The sequence below is a fragment of the Bos javanicus genome, chromosome 2, assembly GCF_032452875.1.
Source record: "Bos javanicus breed banteng chromosome 2, ARS-OSU_banteng_1.0, whole genome shotgun sequence".
Classification (NCBI taxonomy): domain Eukaryota; kingdom Metazoa; phylum Chordata; class Mammalia; order Artiodactyla; family Bovidae; genus Bos; species Bos javanicus.
In genome coordinates this window covers 125,688,563-125,706,481 of record NC_083869.1, presented here as the reverse complement: position 1 = coordinate 125,706,481, position 17,919 = coordinate 125,688,563, and the positions used below count along the sequence as shown (strand labels likewise).

Sequence of the window (17,919 nt, the reverse complement as noted above, 5' to 3'; positions counted from 1 at the left end):
GTTCCTTACAGAGGTGAGGTGATGAGGAAGTCTGTCGGAATAAAGGAAAAAAGAAGACAACACAATAGCACCTGTGCTGTCTGCAGCCCCTGCCTTCCGGAAGCTCAGAAACTCCCCAGTCCCTACAATCATCAGACACTAGAGATATGAAGTCACCCACTCCCCTAGATGGTCCTAATTATGTTTGCAGGGCTCTGGGGACCTGATTTCCTATCCAGACCCCCAGCTTTGCTGGGGTGAGCAGGAAGATGTCCAGTGGGAAAGAGGTGATATTCTCAAGACCTCTAGTTACTATCCTGGCTCTTTTGGGGCTCCATCTTCTCAGAGCCCTAAAATTCACGTCTCCTATACTTGGTGAGTGACCATGCCACTGAAAATGGGCAGGCATGGGAGGTGCTAGAACCACCTTCTGAGACTCCTCAGGGAGCCATCCACCCTCCTCCCCCCAACCCCCCCGAAGAACCAGCGGCCACTGAAAGCCTTTCCTCTCTTGTCCTCTTTCTTGGCTTCCCTTTCCAATGGGCCCACATTTAAATTCTGCTCAGCCCCGACTGCTGTCTGCTGGGCAGTCAGCCCCAGGGAAGACTTTTGTCCTGAGGCTGGACTTGCCAGGACTCCCCTCAAGGGCCAGGGGAGCCAGGTGGACCCCTGAGAGGTGGAACAGAATCCCATCCTGGTGCAGCAGCCCAGGTGGCTTGCAGAGGCGTGAGTGGGAGGGCAGGAGCTGTATCTTTGTTAGGCTGTCAGGTCTCCTGCTGGTGGGAGGAGGATGGAAAATTAGCCGTAGGGGTAAGAGGTGTGCTTGTTAGGGTGACAGCTGTATCACAACTGGGGTGGTGGGGACCTGGGGTGCAGTTGGGGTGGGTGCCAGTTCTCCAGTTAGGGGAGTGATAAACGGGTGGGGGGGCACAGGTTCTGTTGGAGGGCTGGGGGCATCTATCTGTAAGACAGCTTTACTGCAGTTGAAGAACAGCTGCCAAGCTAAGGAATGGCCGTTGGGGTGATAGATATGGTGTATTGGGGTGACAAGTGAGGGGGAGATTCAGGACGAGCAGCTCCAAACCACTTAACAAGCAAATTGTACTGAACCCCAGCCTCCCCTGCTTCCCCTAAGGGCCCCAGGGCAGGCTGGGAGCCTCTGCACAAATCCCTGTCGCCCCCGCCCCCCTCCAGCCCTTAGCCACTGCCAGTGACCCTCTCCAAGCCAGGTCTCCATGGTGATCTCAGCCCAGCAGGCAGCTCCTGCCAGAACCATTCCCGTGGTGCCGGCGGCCAGGCAGCGGGGAGGCTTTCTCACCCTCTGCTAAGCCACCGCTGTCTCACCTTCCTCCTCCCGCCACCCTCCCCAGCTTTCATGACTTGGCCAGAATCTGGGGGATGGTGGGGGGTGGGGGATGGGGAGAGAATCAAAACCAGAGGCTCCTGAGCCAGGAAGACAGAGTGCTGTGGCCATGTAGAACCCTGACCTTACTAGGTGCAACTCGCCCCAGCCCAGAACCAATGCTGCTGGGCCAAGCGGCCCAGTGCTGGGCACTGGGGACAAAGCAGAGAGGAAGACGGATCTGGTTCCTGCTCAGGAGGGGCTCACAGAGCAGAGAAGGAAGCAAAGCAGACCCCCAAACCAGGGGATGACAAGGCAGGGAGATGGGGGTATGGCAAGAAAAGCCCTGGGGGGCTCAGGGAACACACTTTACCCAGCTTTGGTGGGAAAGACTGGCTCTTCCAACTCACTGCTGAGCAGGGCGCCCGGCACATGCTGGGCCAGTGGTACACAGGGACTGAATGACATAGCTGTGACCAGTCTACGTCCGATGGGGGACTCAGGGTCCAGCTCAGGTCTTGCATACCTCCAGACGCCTCCTCAGACCACCCTGTTACCATAGCTACTGGGGCACTTGTCATTCCCTTCCGAGCTCCTCCTGGGCATCCCGGATGCCAGCACGTGGCTAGCGCCCCAGGACACCGGCCATTGTTCACGAGACTTAACCTTTTAGTACCTCCATAATGAAGGGCTGCAGAGCTATATTCCACAGAGCCTAGTGCTCCAGCAGCTTTACCCGGTCTGTGGGGCCAGGTCTCTCAGTGGCCTCTGCCTGTCAGTGGGGGCTGGCACTGGGGACACCAAGGGAGAGCTGAGTTGAGCAGGAATTTAAAATGCTGAAGACCACGGATAAACCAGGTTGTCCAAAGAGAGCTGCTCTCCCCGGCAAAAGGAGCACGTTTGTGCATTCACTTAAGCAAACCAGCGGAGGGATAGTCTAAAGTATAGCCCCACTTTCAAGTCTCTACCCTCCAGAAAGGGGGGGTCTCAACATCCAATACGACAGTGGAACAGAAGGCAAAGAGTGCATGAGAATTTGAGAGACCGATTTGCTGTGTGACCTAGGTCAAGTCCTTGCCCTCTCTGGGCTTCAGTTTCTACGCAAAATAAGGGGGTTGAACAGGGAATGGGGGAAGATCTTTAGACACTGAGATAATGTGGCAAAGACAAGGGGTCAGAGACAAACCACAGCTGCCCAAAGGTGATCCATCCCTTGAGGTTTTTCAGGCAGTCAGGCCTGCGAGTCCCTTAAATGTGGAGAGTAGACTGCTAACCTGAGACCCAGAACATACCTGGCAGATGGGGATACTCTCAGGTAGGCGGGACCCAGACAGACATCTATGAGGGATAAAGCTTCCAACTGGGGGTGGGTAGGCTGTGGCGTGGGTGGGTGTGGCTCTCCCTGCCCCAGAGTTTTTCAAAATCCACCCACCAGTGACAAGAGGCATTCCTTAAACTCCAGTTCTGCCAGTCATTCCCTCTTTAGGGACCCTCCCTTGCTTACCCCACTACTGGGCACACGGAGGGATGCCAGTGAGACCAAGCGGGGTTTACACCCATGGCTGCCCACGTAACTTGTGGGACCTTGTGTGTATCTCTCACCTCTTGAAGCCTCACACTCCTTACCTCCTTACTTCTGGGAGGAGGCTATACATGTCCCCCTAACACCGATCTCTCTCTTCCCAACGGGAGATGCCTGTGTCAGGACAGGTGTCACCCACAGGTAATGTGTTGGGCATGCAATTGAATGGAAGCTGAGAAGTGGCAAGAACACGGACCTGGGTGATCCTGGCTCTTTGTTTCTGTGATTTCCTGCCTGGGTGGCTGGGTGAGTCCCTCTTCCTCTCTATAAACTTGGAAGGGGCTGCACTGGGAGAACTCCAGGAGCCATGAGAGTTGGAACTGGTTTCATTTACACACCCCACCCTTGCTCCATCCTTGGGAGCGCGATGCCTAACCCGTTCTCTCACAGTTCTCCCTGGTCTACATGCCCTTCTTTGACTCAAGGAGGGGGGGAACCCTGACCCCTGAAATGTCCCAGGCACGATGAGACACTGAGGGGACAGTGCACAGAAATGAGTAACCCGCCTAAAGGAGCTGATGGCGCAGTGAGGAAGTCATTCCCAGGAAGAGCTGTCACAGCTGCATAAAGGGCTGCAGATTAATTGCGCCTGGGAAGGATCCTGGAACGCTTCTTGGAGGCGGCAGTGTCTGAGTGAAAGATAGGACCTGACAGGTGGGAGATGGATGGTGGCTAGGAAAGGGCGGCCCAGGCCAGGGAACGGCCAACGCAAAGGCACAGGCACGCTGGGGAGGGGCCTGGAAAGCTCTCTCCAGACCCCACAGTCTAGGGCTGGGAAGGGAGGCTGTGTGAGCAGGAAGTCGGGGCTGAAGAAGCGGCCTCGAATGCCTAGAACACCAGGATAGGAGGCTGAAGGGCTGAGGATGCAATCAGAAGGTGTTACGCAATGAAGCCACAAGAGCAGATACGTGTGAATCAATTCATCCAGTAAATATTCGGGAGTGGGGAGCTATCCAGACACAGCATCCCACAAAGCTGAAGGATATTTGGCAGCCACAACAGGGGTATGGGCCCCGGGGGAGGGGAGTGGGAGGACAGATATTGGGGAAGAGACCTGCCAGGTGCTGGCTGGGCTGACCCAAGTGGCTGAGCCAAGGTTATAGCTTCCGAAGCCTTGAGTTTGTTCAAGACCCATTTTGCTGCCCCGCCCCCCACCGGAAGCTCTTCCTGCCAGTCCTGCCCCTGGTTCAAGAGGGTGGTCTCTGGTACATCTGGTGGGAGTGTCTCAGTCCCTTCCTTGGTGAGTGATGCCCACATGGATGCTTGTAATGAACACCCGCTTAAAGGCTGCAAACTCCATGAGGGCAGGACACTGCTCATCTTGTTCAGTGGCTCCTTTAGTACCACATGCAATGGCTGGCTCAGGCTAGGTGGTTCATTTGTGTGGGCTGAACCCAGAATTAACCTACTTTCTCCTGCCCTCCGGCACCAACGGAGGGCACATGGTAGCCAAAGTTAGATGACAAAGTGACAAAGAAATCTTTTTTTTCAGATGATCTGGACTGAGACAGAGAACTGGTGTGGGTAACTATGCGCAGAGTTTCCAGCCGACCTGGATCACGCAGCAGTCTGGGGCCTGTTGCCCATCAGGCTTTAGGTCCACTGGGGTGGTCCACTGGGGTGGGACCTGTGACTCACCTTGACTCTGGACACCCCCCAGGGAGGACTCAGCCCCACTGTTAAGGCATGTAACCAGGTGGCATTTCACAGTTTCCCAAACCCAAAGGCCCCAAACCTACACTAGAATACAAGCTCCTTCCAGGAGGGAAGCGGGGAAAGCAGGTGAAGGAGGGCTGGCTACAAGAGTCCTGAGCTTGGAGAAAAGGGTCAGAGGTGTGTGACTCATGCAGACTGCGAGGAGGTATGTTATTCACTCATCTACCAACCACTGATTACGTGCTTCCTGCGTGCCAGGGACTGGGCTAAGTGCTTCACGGGTAATCTCATTTAATTCTCACAAGAGAAGCAGTGAGGTGACATGATTCACCAGGTCACATGGCTGGGAAGGGATGGAATCGGGCTCTGCACAGAGGCCTGTCTGCACCCACAGGCCTGTTCCCAGCCACCACCCTCCAGCCTCCCTGGGTTCTTCCGGGTCCACAGAGATGCGGGGAGATGGGAAAGGAGGGGCCTGAGAGGGGATGCTCACGGAGAGATTACACTTCCAGGAAATAAGGGCTCAGAACAAGAAGGCCTGGCCTGAAAATGGCTGCAGGAGAGGCGAGAGACAGGCCGGGAGAGAGGACAGCACCAGACAGTGGGGAGAGGAGCCCGGGCAAGCCTGCCTGACCCCTGAGGTGTGGGCCTCTTGCTCAGGGCCAGAGGCAACATCAGGTGACCTCTTGAGGTTTCAAGACAGGGAGAGACAAAGCCCAGAGCGGCCAGGGCCTGGCCCAGGTCCGGGCATGCCTGCTGACCCTGGCTGGCTGGTGGCCTTGGAAGCTGCTTCCTGCCCCAGCTGGTATAACCTTGGAGGACCTGTGACATTTCTCTTGGCCTCAGGTCCAGACCCAAGAGGGAATGGGGAGGAGAGGGGGACTCGAGATCCCTGAACACCTTGGAGGGGCCCTTCCCACCCTTGCAGACTGTCCCGAGTCTAGAAGGGGGTGATCTTCAGCTGTGAGGGCCCAAGGCGGAGCCAGTCTGTCTGGCTCTGCGTTCCATCTAAGGGACTAGAGATGTTTGCCGGCCGGGGCGCCCCCCGCCCCCCTCCCTCTCTGTCAGCTCAGCTCCCAGACAGTCAGGGCCCACATTCCCTGCTCTGGTTCCTCCCAGCTTTCTTCTTCTAACTCACATCGGGATGTGACCTGCCCCTGCCCGCAGTTTCCTCTGCCTGGAACTGCCCTTCCCCCAGTCTCCTGCGTGTCCACATCTTGCCTATCCTTCAAGGTTGAGCTCAGATGCAGCTTCTTTCACAGAACCTCAAAATCCATTTAAAATGTCAGACCCAGACAGAGCTGTGGGGACCATCCAACCACTCCCGTCATCTTGCGGGTGGGGGAACAGAGGCGCAGGGGACCAGCAATGCACAGTATCCAGGATCCATGAGGGTGGGGTGCTGGGTTCAAATTCCGACTCTGATGTTTCCTACCCGTGGATTCCCTGGGCAACCTTCGGAGCTGCACCTGCATTCCAAGAGATTTGAATCGCTGATGGAAGAGGCAAGTACCCCGACCCCTCAGGCTGCTGTGAAGGGCCAGCGAGGCTGTGTTGTACAAACGGCCCAGCATGAATACATGTCCCTTTTCTTACCAAAGGGACAGAGAGGTGACTTCGGGGCCGTGGCCCACCTTCCTGGTGCACAAGGTTTGCTTTTCCCTACCATCTCATGCCCAGACGCTTGAGGCACTTTGTGGGCTTGGGTTAGCTTCCATGGGCCCTCGAGGACAGGGGCCGTGCCTGGCATCGGGACAGGCATCAGAGGGTAGGTGGGGGTGATGCTCAAGATGCGAGATTGAGCTCAGTGACTGCTCCCGCACCCGGCCCTGGGTCAAAAGGGCTCGCTGCCCTGCTGGTGAATGAGTGTGTCACTGTCCTTGTTTAAGCCCTCTGTTGACAATGACACTCCCTGTTAACGAGCGCCACTCCCTCTGTTAACTCTTCTTCCTCACCACTCTCCTTCCCTGCATCCCCAACACTTCCTTACTCCCCACAATGCTTTTAATCAGTCCTTGGCACTGGGAGCGGGGGCTGCCTGAGATGAGGGAGTATATGCCATCCTGGATGAAGAAGGGGGGACAGCCTTCCCGCCGTCACGGTCCAAGCCAGCACCACTGCTCGCCTGAGCTACTGCAGCTGGTCTCCCTCCTTGAACACCTGCCTGCTCCGCCACCGCCCGCGGTACCCCAGCTTAGAACCCTTCAATGGTTTCCCATTTGTCTTGGAACAAACTTCAAACTCCTTCCAATGGCTGCATGATCTGGCCCTGCCTCCTCACCCCGTCATTAGTGTTACTGTCTTCCCATCAGGTCGTCAAAGCTGAGCTGCTTTTGGCCTCCAGGCTTTACCCACTGCTGTTCCCTCTGCCCAGCTCCCTATCTAGCTGACGCCCCCTCATCTTTCAGACATCAGCCTCAGCACCTGGCCAGCAGGCTGCAGACCTTTACGGCCTCCTACCTTTTCTTCTCTTGCATGGTCCTTCCTATGGCCACAATTACCAAATGCTTTGTGTTCTTGTTTCCCGTCTTTCCCTCTAAACTGGAAGCCCCCTGAGGACCAGGGGCTCACTGTGGTGTTCACTGCTGTGTCCCCAATGCCTGGCAGGCAGTGGGTGTTGGATGGATGTCTCTGGAACGACTGAGTGCCTCGGTCTGAGGACTAGTGCTGTCAACTCCCAGCTCTGAGTGGGGAGCGGGCCAGAATGTGGGGCTGGATGGTGTCCCAGTTCCTCCTGCGTTCAGGCCTCGCTGGGTGGTTCCATTATGTATCTCACTGAGCCATGACCTGCCCAAACACCCAGCCCCCACATTGGTTTATTTTCCCACCCAGAGCCCGCGAGGAAAGGTTTTCAGATTATTTCACATTTTCTGGATTATCCACGAGACATCTTCCCTCCAGTGAGAAGGATCAAGAGTTTTGACATTTTAAACCCTAAGCAGCTTCTCCCTGGCCTGCTTCAGATCTGTGGCTCTGCTGCTTGCAATGAGGTGCATGGGGAATGGAAGGCCGTTTTAATCTTGGTTTGGCTTTATTACGAGGAAAAATATGCTGCCCCCAAGAAAGTCTGGTCCTTTCTCTATGCCATGCAGAGTTTCAAGAACCCAAGAGAACACCAAAGTCAATTTCCTGGAACAGATGGGGAAACAGAGGTTAGGGGGCATGGGGAGGAGGAGGGGCAAAAGCTTGGTCAAGGGCACATAGCAAGTCGGCCAATTGAGGAATGGTCTTTCCCCAGGCCTCCTGACTCCCACGTGCTGCCCTTTGCCATCTCCATGCACCAAGGGAGCTGAGGTCAGGCGGAGAGGGGGTAATAAGTTTCCACTGACATGACTTCAGGACCCTGAGTCACCTTGGCCTCGAATGGCCTTCCGCGAGCAGGGATGGGGCTTTCCAGAAGCCCTGTCATTCCTTCTCCAGGAAAAGACATTCCCAGGAGGCTGCAGCAGTCACAGAGGTGTGGGGTGGGGTGAGAGGCTCAGACAGACCCCCAGCCCACTCCATCACTATGCATACACCATGTCCAGGTCAATGAAGGGCCACTAATGGCTACATTTCTGGAGCAGGCTGTTCATCAAGAAAATGATTCCTTCAACTCTGTCCCCTTAGACCATCTTGGGGGCATTTTCCCCCCTCTTTTATTTTCCTTTTCTTGAACACAAAATCTTAAAGAATACTGAAGGAGGTGACAGTACCTGATAGAACAATATCAAAATACCTAATAATACTTAACTGAATTCTTAAGAAATGAATTTGGTTTCAGGAAAGGGCCTGGGATTTTTTAGGTAGGCGACATCCTACGTGGGGACAGACCCACTGGCTGGAGGTTCCCAGACAGTGAAATCCCAATACCCCTGTGGAATAATAGCCTTTGGGGTACCCTGTGAGACCAGAAAAGGACATCCTAGCCACACCCTCAGGCTGGCTTTTGTCAGACTGCATCTTGAATTAAATGAAGTTCCCAGGGAGACAAGGAAGCCGGCAGGATCAGTATCCTGGATGGGCCTTTGTGGGTAATTATCCAACCTGCTTCTTCCTTCATCTGTCTCATGCAGAGTGATGCAAACACCCTCCCTTACAAGAGGTCAAGTGATGAGTGTGTGCTGGGACTCAGGTGGTCCCTGCTCAGGACCGAGCATGGCTAAGGGGAACAGACACCTGATGAACCAAACCAGATGGCCCCACCCAGTCTACAGTCCTCCAGCCATTTAAAAAATGGGTCCCCGGAATGTGTAAGCCCCGTACTGGGTTCCCCACCCAAGCACTCACCTCCTCCCCAAGACTGTTGCCAACAGCTAACGCCAGACTCCCTGAATCCCAACTCCCTGTTCGGTTGTCGGGTCCCCAGTCTTGCCCTCAAGTCCTTCTGGCTCGCGGCCATCCTTCTGCCCCCTGCCCAAGCTCTAATGTCTTCACGCCTCCCCAGTCCCAGCCCCCAGGCTTCTTCTGCCCACTGCACCCACATCCTCAGACTCACCCAGGAACAAAACCTCGAGGTCCAGTCGGCACTTCAGTTGGCACTACAGGGAGGTGACGGTGAATGTGTCCTCAGGGTGAGGTTCCGCCATAGGCCCCAGGAAGCCGCTCTTGGGGCCCCCACCCAGGCCGGGATGCGCCTGCGGCATAAAGCCTGGATACCTGTAGGCAGTATCCTGCAGGGGCAGCAGCGAGTCCCTCGGCACAGGGGACAGGGTCAAGTCACTAAGAAGTGGGCAGCCATAGCCAGCAGCGGCTGCAGCGGGGCCACGGGGTGGGCCGGGCGGCCGGGCCATCTCCAGCGGCTCCTTGTCGGCCTTGGGTGTGGCCGGTGGGCTAGCCAGGTGTGGGGCACTGAGGCACGCGGCCTCCGTCCTGCCCAGGAAGTCAGCCAGCAGCCCCGAACCCACCTTGCCTTCGTAGGGTGGGCTGCGGGCAGCTGAGCCTGGTGGGTACCAATACGCAGTACCCTTGCAGCTGGGGGAGTCGTAGTGAGGCTGGCCCAGTGGCAGGTCCCGGCAGCTCAGGTGGGCCTGAGCTGCTGCCGCATGGCCCAGGCTGGCCCCCTGGAGCCCATGCTTGAGGGGCTCACAGGCAGCCAGCTTTGTGGGTGGCGGCCGCAGCTCTTCCTTGAAGCCCAGGGTGGGTGAGCAGGTAGGCGAGTATGCCTTCTGCAGGCCTGCGTCAAACACCGTGGGCGGGTGGGCCAGCGGTGGGAAATGCTTGCCATCCAGCTCAGGGGCCCCCAGGCTAGGCGAGTCGCAGTGGAAGCCTTGGCCGAAGGTGCCGTCGGATGGCGTGGATGGGTTCATGGAGTAGGGTCCCATGAAGTCACAGGGGTCTCGCTCACCCACGCTGAAGGCCCTCGATTGGGAGGGCAGCGGGGACATGCTGCTGTCCCCGCTGTAGTAGTCCAGGCCAAGGTCTGGGCTGTCCTGGAACAGGGGGTTGACGGGCTGCGGCTTGGGGATGAACTTGGCTTTGGCCGCCGCCCCGCCCCGCTCCTTCTTGGCCGAGCAGGCTCCACCGCCCCGGCCACCCCGAGGCTGCCGGGGCCCGGTGCTCCGTTTGGACGGGTAGCCCGAGGCAGCGCCCGAGGCGGACGACGGGAAGCCCAGATGCGAGGCCTCGAACAGGTCCACTTTCTTCCGCCGTCCACGGCCCGGCTTGGAGCTGCTCTGGAAGAGGACGCTCTGGTTCCAGTTGTAACCGGGGGCGGATGAGGCCTCGTTCCAGTCCATCATCAGTTTCTCCAGGCTGGACAGGCTCGACTGGCCCTCGCTGCTCGAGGCCTCGCTGTTGGCACGCCGGAAACCGCCGCCGACCGGCTGATTGAACTGGGTGCTGTCGGAGGAGGATTCAGAGAAGGTCTCGGACACGGCTGTCTGTTGCTTCACCTTCTGCGGGGTGTAGTTGGAGATGTCCAGGATCACGTTGGGCTCGCTGACGTGGCAGTCGAAGCCGGGATTGTAGAGCTGACTGAAGGCCTCCGAGGCCCAGTCCAGGCCTCCATAGCCCTGCCGGAAAGGCCACTGAGAAGCCCCCGCAAACTGCCGACAGTTCTCAGGCGAGGGCTGGAAGGACGAGGACGACGAGGAGGCGGCGGAAGTGGCAGAGGCCGTGGTGCCCTTGGGCACCATGTAGCCACCGGGCGAGACTGTGCTGGCCCGGCTGTCACAGCGCAGAGGTGTGGGGGCTGAACCAGAGAAGGGGGCCCCCTCGGAGCTGTTGAAGAAGGAGGCCTTGCTTGGTGGCAGGCAGGGGCCACCGGTGGGCGGTGGGGCGTAGCCGGCACTGTGGGCGCTGCTGGGTGAGGCAGGTAGGCTGTTGCCGCTGCCATAGGCAAAGCTGCAGTCCTTGCTGTTAGCGCAGTCCTGGCCCGTGAAGGGCTTAGCTGGGGCAAATACGCTTTGTCCGGCCCCATAGCCACCGTACTGTGGGGGGTAGGTGTTGGTGGGCGGGTGGGTGGTAGGTGAGCGGGCCACAGCGGAAGGTGGGGGCGCCAGCTTGGGGAAGGTCTCTGCAGCCCGGCATTCTGAAGTAGCCGGGGTGAGCCCATAGCTCGCTGCCCGGCTGGGTGGGAAAGTCTGGCGAGCGGGCAGCACCGGCTGGAAGGAGGGCTCAGCCCCAGCCCCACTGCTGCCCACGGCCACTGGGCTGGCCTTGGCTCCCCGGCTGGGGAAGGTGGCCAGGCCCCGCTGGGCAGGCAGGGCGCTGGTGGGGGGCCCTGCGTAGGTGCCTGATGCCTTCCGGGACTCGGGCCGAGAGGCCGAGAGGGCAAAGTCCAAGAGGTCGGAGGAGTCGTCGGAATCAAGCAGGGAGCGGAAATAGCCGGTGAAGAGGTTTTGGCGCTCCTGGCTGAGCTCGGCCTGGCCCGCGGGCGCGGCCGCGCTGTAGTAGCTGCCACGGCCTGAAGCCCCACTCTCTAGCCCAGTGGAGGCAAAGGCCCGGGCCTCGGTCCCCTGGAACCCACAGTTTCGGCCAGCCTGCCCGCCTGGGTGCCCGTGGTGAGGGGCCCAGCCGCCACCCTTGTCCCCGACCCACTCAGTGCCCGCCTCCCCAAAGCCAGGGCCGCTGGGCACCTGCTCCGGGAACAGAGTCCCATTCTTCCGGGACCGCCTCTTGCGTTTGGGCTTCCCAGTCACAGCGTCCACCTCCCCCCGGCCTCGCTTGCGCGGATGCCCCAGCTCAGTGAGGCCGGGGCCCCCGACCCCCGCAGCTGCCACAGCCACCACCTTCTTCTTCTTGCCGATGCCCTCAAAGAAGTCACTGAAGGAGCACCTAGCGGCCTTGGCTGCATGGCCCCCTCCCCGGCCACCGAAGCCGCCCGCTTTGCCACCTCGCCGGCGAAAGCCCTGCACGCGATGCAGGAAGTGGGAGATGCTCTGGGTGTCAGGCGCCTGGTGCACAGACTCGGGTTCACTGGGCGTCCAGCAGCGGGGTGGGGAGCATCGCCCAGCGCACTGGCTCTGGCGGTTCAGGAAGGCGAGCTTGGCGAGGACGTCTGAGTACTCGGCCTTGCTGTCGTTGGCGTCCGCCGCGTAGGACGGCTGGGGGGACGCCAGCTTCTGCTTCCGCCGCCGGCGCTTCTTCACCTCTGGCATGGCCATGCTGGCTGTTGCCACGGTGGCCGCCTCGGCCGCCACCACCACCGGCTCCTTGGGCTTGCCGGGGCCCAGCAGCAGGTTCTTGGGAGGGCGGCCGCGCTTCCGCTTGAGAATGATGGGCATCTCGCCCGGTGGGAAGACCACCACCACGTTGCGGCCGTTGTTCTTCATCTTCAGCAGCGGGGTGGGCTCCGCGGACACGCGCAGGCCCAGCTCCTTGCCCTCCACGCTCAGGCTGCTGCTCAGAGACGACACCTTGTATGTGGTCTTGTTCCGCCGTCCCAGGGACACGGGGATCTTGGCCATCTTCACCACCATGCGCCGGATACCCCGGCACTTGCCTTTGCGGGGAGGGACCACCGGGGTCTGGGAGGCTTCGGGCTCCAGCTCCGGGACGGGGACTGGCCCGGGCAGGGCAGGTGGTGGCGGCGGCGGCGGTGGGGGTGGCTCCACCAGGGCAGCAGCCAGCCCGGTGGGCATAGGCAGGGGCAGCAGGCGGCCCTCGGGGCCAGCGTCTGCCTTGCGTCCCCGTCCGGCTTTCCGTCGGCGACACAGGATCTTTGGCCTATCAGTGCGCCGCAAGGCGTATTTGGGGTGACCCTCAGGCCCCGGAGGGCCATGGGGTGAGCATAAGTCCAGGCGCAAGGGCTCAGCCAGTGGGCAGGGTCCCAGGGGCTGCTGGGGCTCCAGGCGGCGGCCGGGGACGTCAAGCAACTTGGGCAGGGGGTCAAGTGCCTGGGGGTCAAGCAGCTGCGACTCCAGGGAGTCGGGCAGGGTGTCCAGAGCCTGTAGCGCCAGGCTTGGCAACCCCAGAGGATCAGCCAGGGGCTGCAGGGGCGGCAGCTCCAAAGCTTCCCCGAGCGGCTCTAGAGCCTGCGGGTCCAAGAAGCGGGGTTGGGGGTCCAAGAGCTGAGGCTCGGGCTCAGGCGACGGTGGCTCGAGGGCCTGGGCCTCCAGCAGCTGGGCCTCAGGGCAAGTGAGGGAGGCCAGCTCACTAAGGATGTCGGCGTCAGCGAGTTCTGAGTAATCGGGCCCGTCGGGCTCAGGCTCCGGTGGCAGACCGGTGGCCGCGGCCGTGGCTCCAGGACTGTGGCCTTGGCCGGGCTGGGGGCTGTCCTGAGGCTCAGGCTCAGGCTCGTACAGAGGGTGGCTGGGCCTCTCGGACTTGGCGTGGGGGGTGGCCCGCTCCTCCGGGCTGCGGATGCTGTTGGCCAGGCTGGGCGAGGAGAAGAAGCTGTACTGCAGGTCCCCGGGGGGTGGGGCGGGGGGGCGGCTGAGCCGGAGACCACCACAGTCCAGGTGCACGCCGCTGTGCTGCAGGTCCTGGGAGAGCCGGGTCAGGTCCTTCATGATGTCGATCAGCTGGACCACTGGACGCAGGGTCGCCCGCCCGTTGTCCCAGTGCCTTCGGGAGCTGCTGCTGTTGTCTCCCGCGGGTGTGGGGCAGCGGGCCTGGGAGACAGGACGGGCCGCCCTCGGGGGCAGCGGGTCGTCCCCCTTGGCAAGGACTGGTGGGCGCCGGGTGCTGGGGTCCCGGCGTGGGGGTGGGCGCGGGTTCTCGGAGAAGGTGTGGGCGAAGGCCTTGTCGGGTGGGCTGGCAGGGGGCCGGGCGGGAAGCAAGGGCCGGGGGGTGGGGGGGCCGCCGGGGTAGTACTTGGGCTCCCGGAGGTAGTCAGGAGAGCTGCACACGGCACTGGAAGTCACCACCAGGCCCTGGGGCTTCACACGCATCCTGACCTTGTCCTCCGAGGGCCGCCGGGCGGGGCCGGGACTGACATGAGGGTGCGAGAAGCCGGGACCAGGACCTGCTGGGCGGAACAGGCAGCAGGTCCCTCCTTGAACACCCAAGCCCCCATCAGTTTCCCATATCCCCTGTGGCCCCCTGCACCCCTCTCCTGAGACCCCTCCCAAAGCCCAATACCTCTGGTGGCCCTCAGCATTTCCTAAGCCACCAGGAGCACCATGAACCCCCATGGGCCCCAGTTCCACTTCCTAATAGTGTACCCACTTTTGTCTAGACCCAGGCTAAGGACTGGGGGAGAATAATTCACCTGCTTTTGAGAGGGACGCTCATGAATGGGGTGGAGCAACCACTCCAGATCAATTTAAGGAGGGGGCCAGGCCCGTCTGAGGGCCTGGAGGTCCTGTCAAGGACACGGCCTCTTCCTTCTTGCCCCACCCCTGAGGCAAACCCTGGTCACTCACCCTCGGCTCTGCCGCCTGGGCTGTCACACTGGAGATGTCTGTGGGTAACAAGACAGACAAGAGGCCATCTCAGTGGTCTGGGAGCCATAGCCCAACCGCTGCCCACCTGCCCACAGGGCCCCGTCTCCACCCCCACCCCAAGCCCAGCTCCCCAGGAACTCTGGCTGACCTGGAAGAGAGAGGGCCCCCGTGCCTGGGGGCTCTGCCAGTCGCTGGCTGTCAGCTGGGGGTGTTGTGAAGCAACTTTGGCCCGAGCCCAGGCCTCGGGGCGTGGACAGCGCCTGGAAAGGACCATCGCAGCTCAGGTTTAGTGAGCACCTACTGGGCGCCAGGCACTGGGCTGGAAGCTGTCCAGGCATCGTTTCATTTAATTCTTCATATCAATCCTGTGAGGTAGGGGCTATTAATAACCCCATTTTGCAGATGAGGAAACGGAGGCTCAGAGACGAAGTAACATATTCATTCATTCATATACTCAGTATTTGTGAAGTGTCTACTGTGCACAAACACTAGGTAGACAAACACTGATGAGACAATCATAAGTGACGTAATTAGTGGAATAACAGCAGCAGAGAAAAACTGAAGAGCGCCTGAGGTCCGAGGTCCAACAATCATACCAAGAGTCAACAACAATAAAAGTTCATGCCCTGGGTGCATTACACGGATCATCTTATCTAACCCCCCCTGCAAAGCTGAAATCAATACGATCATCACCCCCACTTTTACAGTCGAGGAAGCCATCCATTGGAAGGTGGTAAGCACCATGAAGGCAAGGATTTCCGCCCTGCTGTCAAGTGTATCCCCCACCACGGCCCATAAATGTGCTTCAGAAAATATCTACTGAACAAATAAATGAATGAAACACACAAAACAATCAGCCTTTCTCCACGAGGCTCTCTCTCATTCTTCTCCAGACCCCAAAGTGGGACCCAGGTAGGATGTGGAAGGAGGGAGGGAGATTAAGAATGTGAAAAGGGACATTCTCTGCTCCCCTGCCACCTCTAGCCTCGGCTTGGCCCTGCCACGTACTTTCAGAGCCCCCCTTTATTTCACCTTCACAGTAGTTATCAGGACTGCAGTCAATTACTTGTGTGACTGGCTGTTCAGTGTGTCTTCTCCCGGAGTGTGGGCTCTCAGGGGCAAGGACCAAGTCTGTCTTGTCTACCGTTGTATCCCCTGGCCCCAGGGCCTGGGCTATGGATGCTACGTAAACATTTACTGAGCAACTCCCTAAGCTGGTCAGGCTGAATTGGGATTTAGATCCAGGCACGTCTGACTCCCAAAGGAGCCAGGGGACTCAGGGCCCTGGTTGATCCCCAGGAGCTGGTTTGGGGGAGCAGGAAGCTGAATGAGCCCTGATCACTGGGAGGATCACTTTGTACTCCACAGGAAGACAGCAGAGCTGACCTGGGGACAGGGAGGTATGGGCAGGGCCACTTGTCCACTCCCCTCTGGTGGGCAGCAACATGCCACCTACAAAGCACCTCCACCTATATGACCCACTGCATCTTCAGTGAACCGGGAGACGTGGATTATTACCTCCATGTTACAGAGGAAGCAGGTTCAGAGCAGTTGTATAACTTGCCTGAAGTCACATAGCTGCTAAGTGGCAAGATTTCTAATTCTGCCAAGTCCAAAGCCTCCTTCCACTCCTAGCTCTTGCAATGCTCCTCTGGACACTCCTGAAAGTGCTCCTTCTAGAGCTGCGGTCTAAATTAAGGCTGGGAGAAACCTTAAAATCACCTAACCCTTGGGCTTCTAAACCCTGGGCCTGGGGAGCTGTGCAACCTTCCAGATATGCAGACCCTAGTCCAGGGAGTCTGACTCATAAATCTGAAGGGACATCTGGGAATCTGGTGGTTTTTTTTTTTTTTTTTGGAGGCACTGTGCAGCCTGTGGGATCTTGGCTCCCCAACTAGGGATCGAACCTGTGCCCTGTGTGGTGGAAGCACGGAGTCTTAACCACTGGACCACCCTAGAGAAGGGGAAGGCTACCCACTCCAGTATTCTGGCCTGGAGAACTCCATGGACTACATCCATAGGGCTGCAAAGAGAGACACAACTGAGCAACTTTCACTTCACTTCACTTAACTAGGGAAGGCCCTGGGAATCTGCATTTTTAATCAGCTTCCCCCCAGTGGGTACACTGTTCCAGTGTCACCTTGTGCCCCTCCCATTTTTCAGACAAGGAAACTAAGACCGGAAGAGGGAAACAGACTGTGCCCAAGACCACAAGATAGCATGGGGAGGGGTGGCCCCCAGTGTGTTGTTCATCCAAGCAGAACACCCCCGTGTCTCTTCAGGTCCCAGGCCGCAGCTGCTCCTCACCGTCCCATTTACTAGATCGCTTCGGGTTCTGTTCTCTCTCATGCCCGCCTGCAGACTGTGGTCGGGCCCCTTCTAGGCCAGGCCCTCTCTGCTTGAAGAATCTCACAGCCGCTCTTGCGGGAAGAACTGTGAGTAAGACACTCACGAAGGAGGGAAGGGGCTCAGACTCTGGAATCTCCAGGTCCTATTTCCTGTTGCACGGCTGACCCGTGGATCCGCTGCCCTCTTCGAGATGCCTACCACAAGCCACCGCCCCTCTCTCGCTGAGGGTGGGGCTCACCAACCCTCCCTACTCTGGAGACCTCCCACTGGGGGCCTGAGGGTGTGACCTTGGCAGAAGAGACAAACCGCCTCTCCAGCGGCTGCTTCTGTTCCACCCACCCGTGAAGACCTCTGGGCGCGTCGTCCTGCCAGACCTCCTGACTGTCCGCGGCCTCCAGGATCTGAGGGAAGCAACTGGCTCCCCTCCCCACCACACCCAGGCAGACGTTTTCTTGGACCCCCTCCCAAGGGTACCACCTATCCCCACGTCTGTGAACAAAGTGGCAAAGGGTCCTCTGTCCGTCGTCTGTCTGCTTCTGGGTCAGTGTGTCTTGAGCCTGCCTGTGGGGACACCCGCCGGCTGGGAGGGGGGCTGGGGGCCCCAACCTGCTGCGCACAGTGCCGGGAAGGGCCAGCCCACATCCTTGAGTCCCCAGCCCCACCCTCCCCCGCTGCGGCTCTGACCACCCCACCCCTTCCCCAGCCAGCCTCCCCCTCCCCCACCCGCAGCCTCCCCAGGGGAGCCAGGCTGCCAGCCCCAGCTCTCACTTCCGGCCTCATGACCCTCTCTCCAGCCTCCTCCCCACCCCCACCCCCCACCCCACACACACCATTTCCCTCCCAGCCCAGACTGAAGGCCCAGAGATGTCCTCAAATGGAAAACTCGGCCTCAAAGGGGGCTATCACTGCTGCGCTGAAACCTTCCCTCAATCACCTCCCTTGGGAGGGACCTTTATTTCCCAGGATCTGCACCCCCTCAGGAACTATGCATCACCCTCCCCTCTCAATTTCCTTCTCTTCAGCCCCCTCCCACCCACCCCTGAAGATCTCCTTCCAACCTGACTCTGGACCAGAATTGTTACCAAAAAAATAACGATGATGAAAATAATAACGGGCAGCTGTCACTTATTTGGCATGTAAATGGAGGCTCAGAGAGGTTAAGAAAAGCCCTTAAGGACAAACAGCCATGACAGGGAAGAGTG

General features: G+C 59.2%; 1 protein-coding gene across 5 annotated transcripts in view; it reads right to left on the bottom strand.

The window, feature by feature from the left end:
* The window catches only part of AHDC1 (AT-hook DNA binding motif containing 1), a 64,932-nt gene that overhangs the window by 1,383 nt on the left and 45,630 nt on the right, over positions 1 to 17,919 (bottom strand). For 2 of the 5 annotated variants that reach the window (XM_061391516.1, XM_061391506.1), the window contains exons 4-6: positions 14,517 to 14,628; positions 14,348 to 14,385; positions 9,037 to 13,947 (exon numbers count right to left, since the gene is read on the bottom strand). In XM_061391516.1, the coding sequence (XP_061247500.1) occupies positions 9,080 to 13,873 (4,794 nt within the window). In that variant the 5' untranslated portion in view covers positions 13,874 to 13,947; positions 14,348 to 14,385; positions 14,517 to 14,628 and the 3' untranslated portion in view covers positions 9,037 to 9,079. Of the gene's footprint in view, positions 1 to 9,036; positions 13,951 to 14,347; positions 14,386 to 14,516; positions 14,748 to 17,919 lie in introns of all 5 variants that reach the window. The other 3 variants (XM_061391535.1, XM_061391525.1, XM_061391542.1) reach the window with 3 other exon arrangements.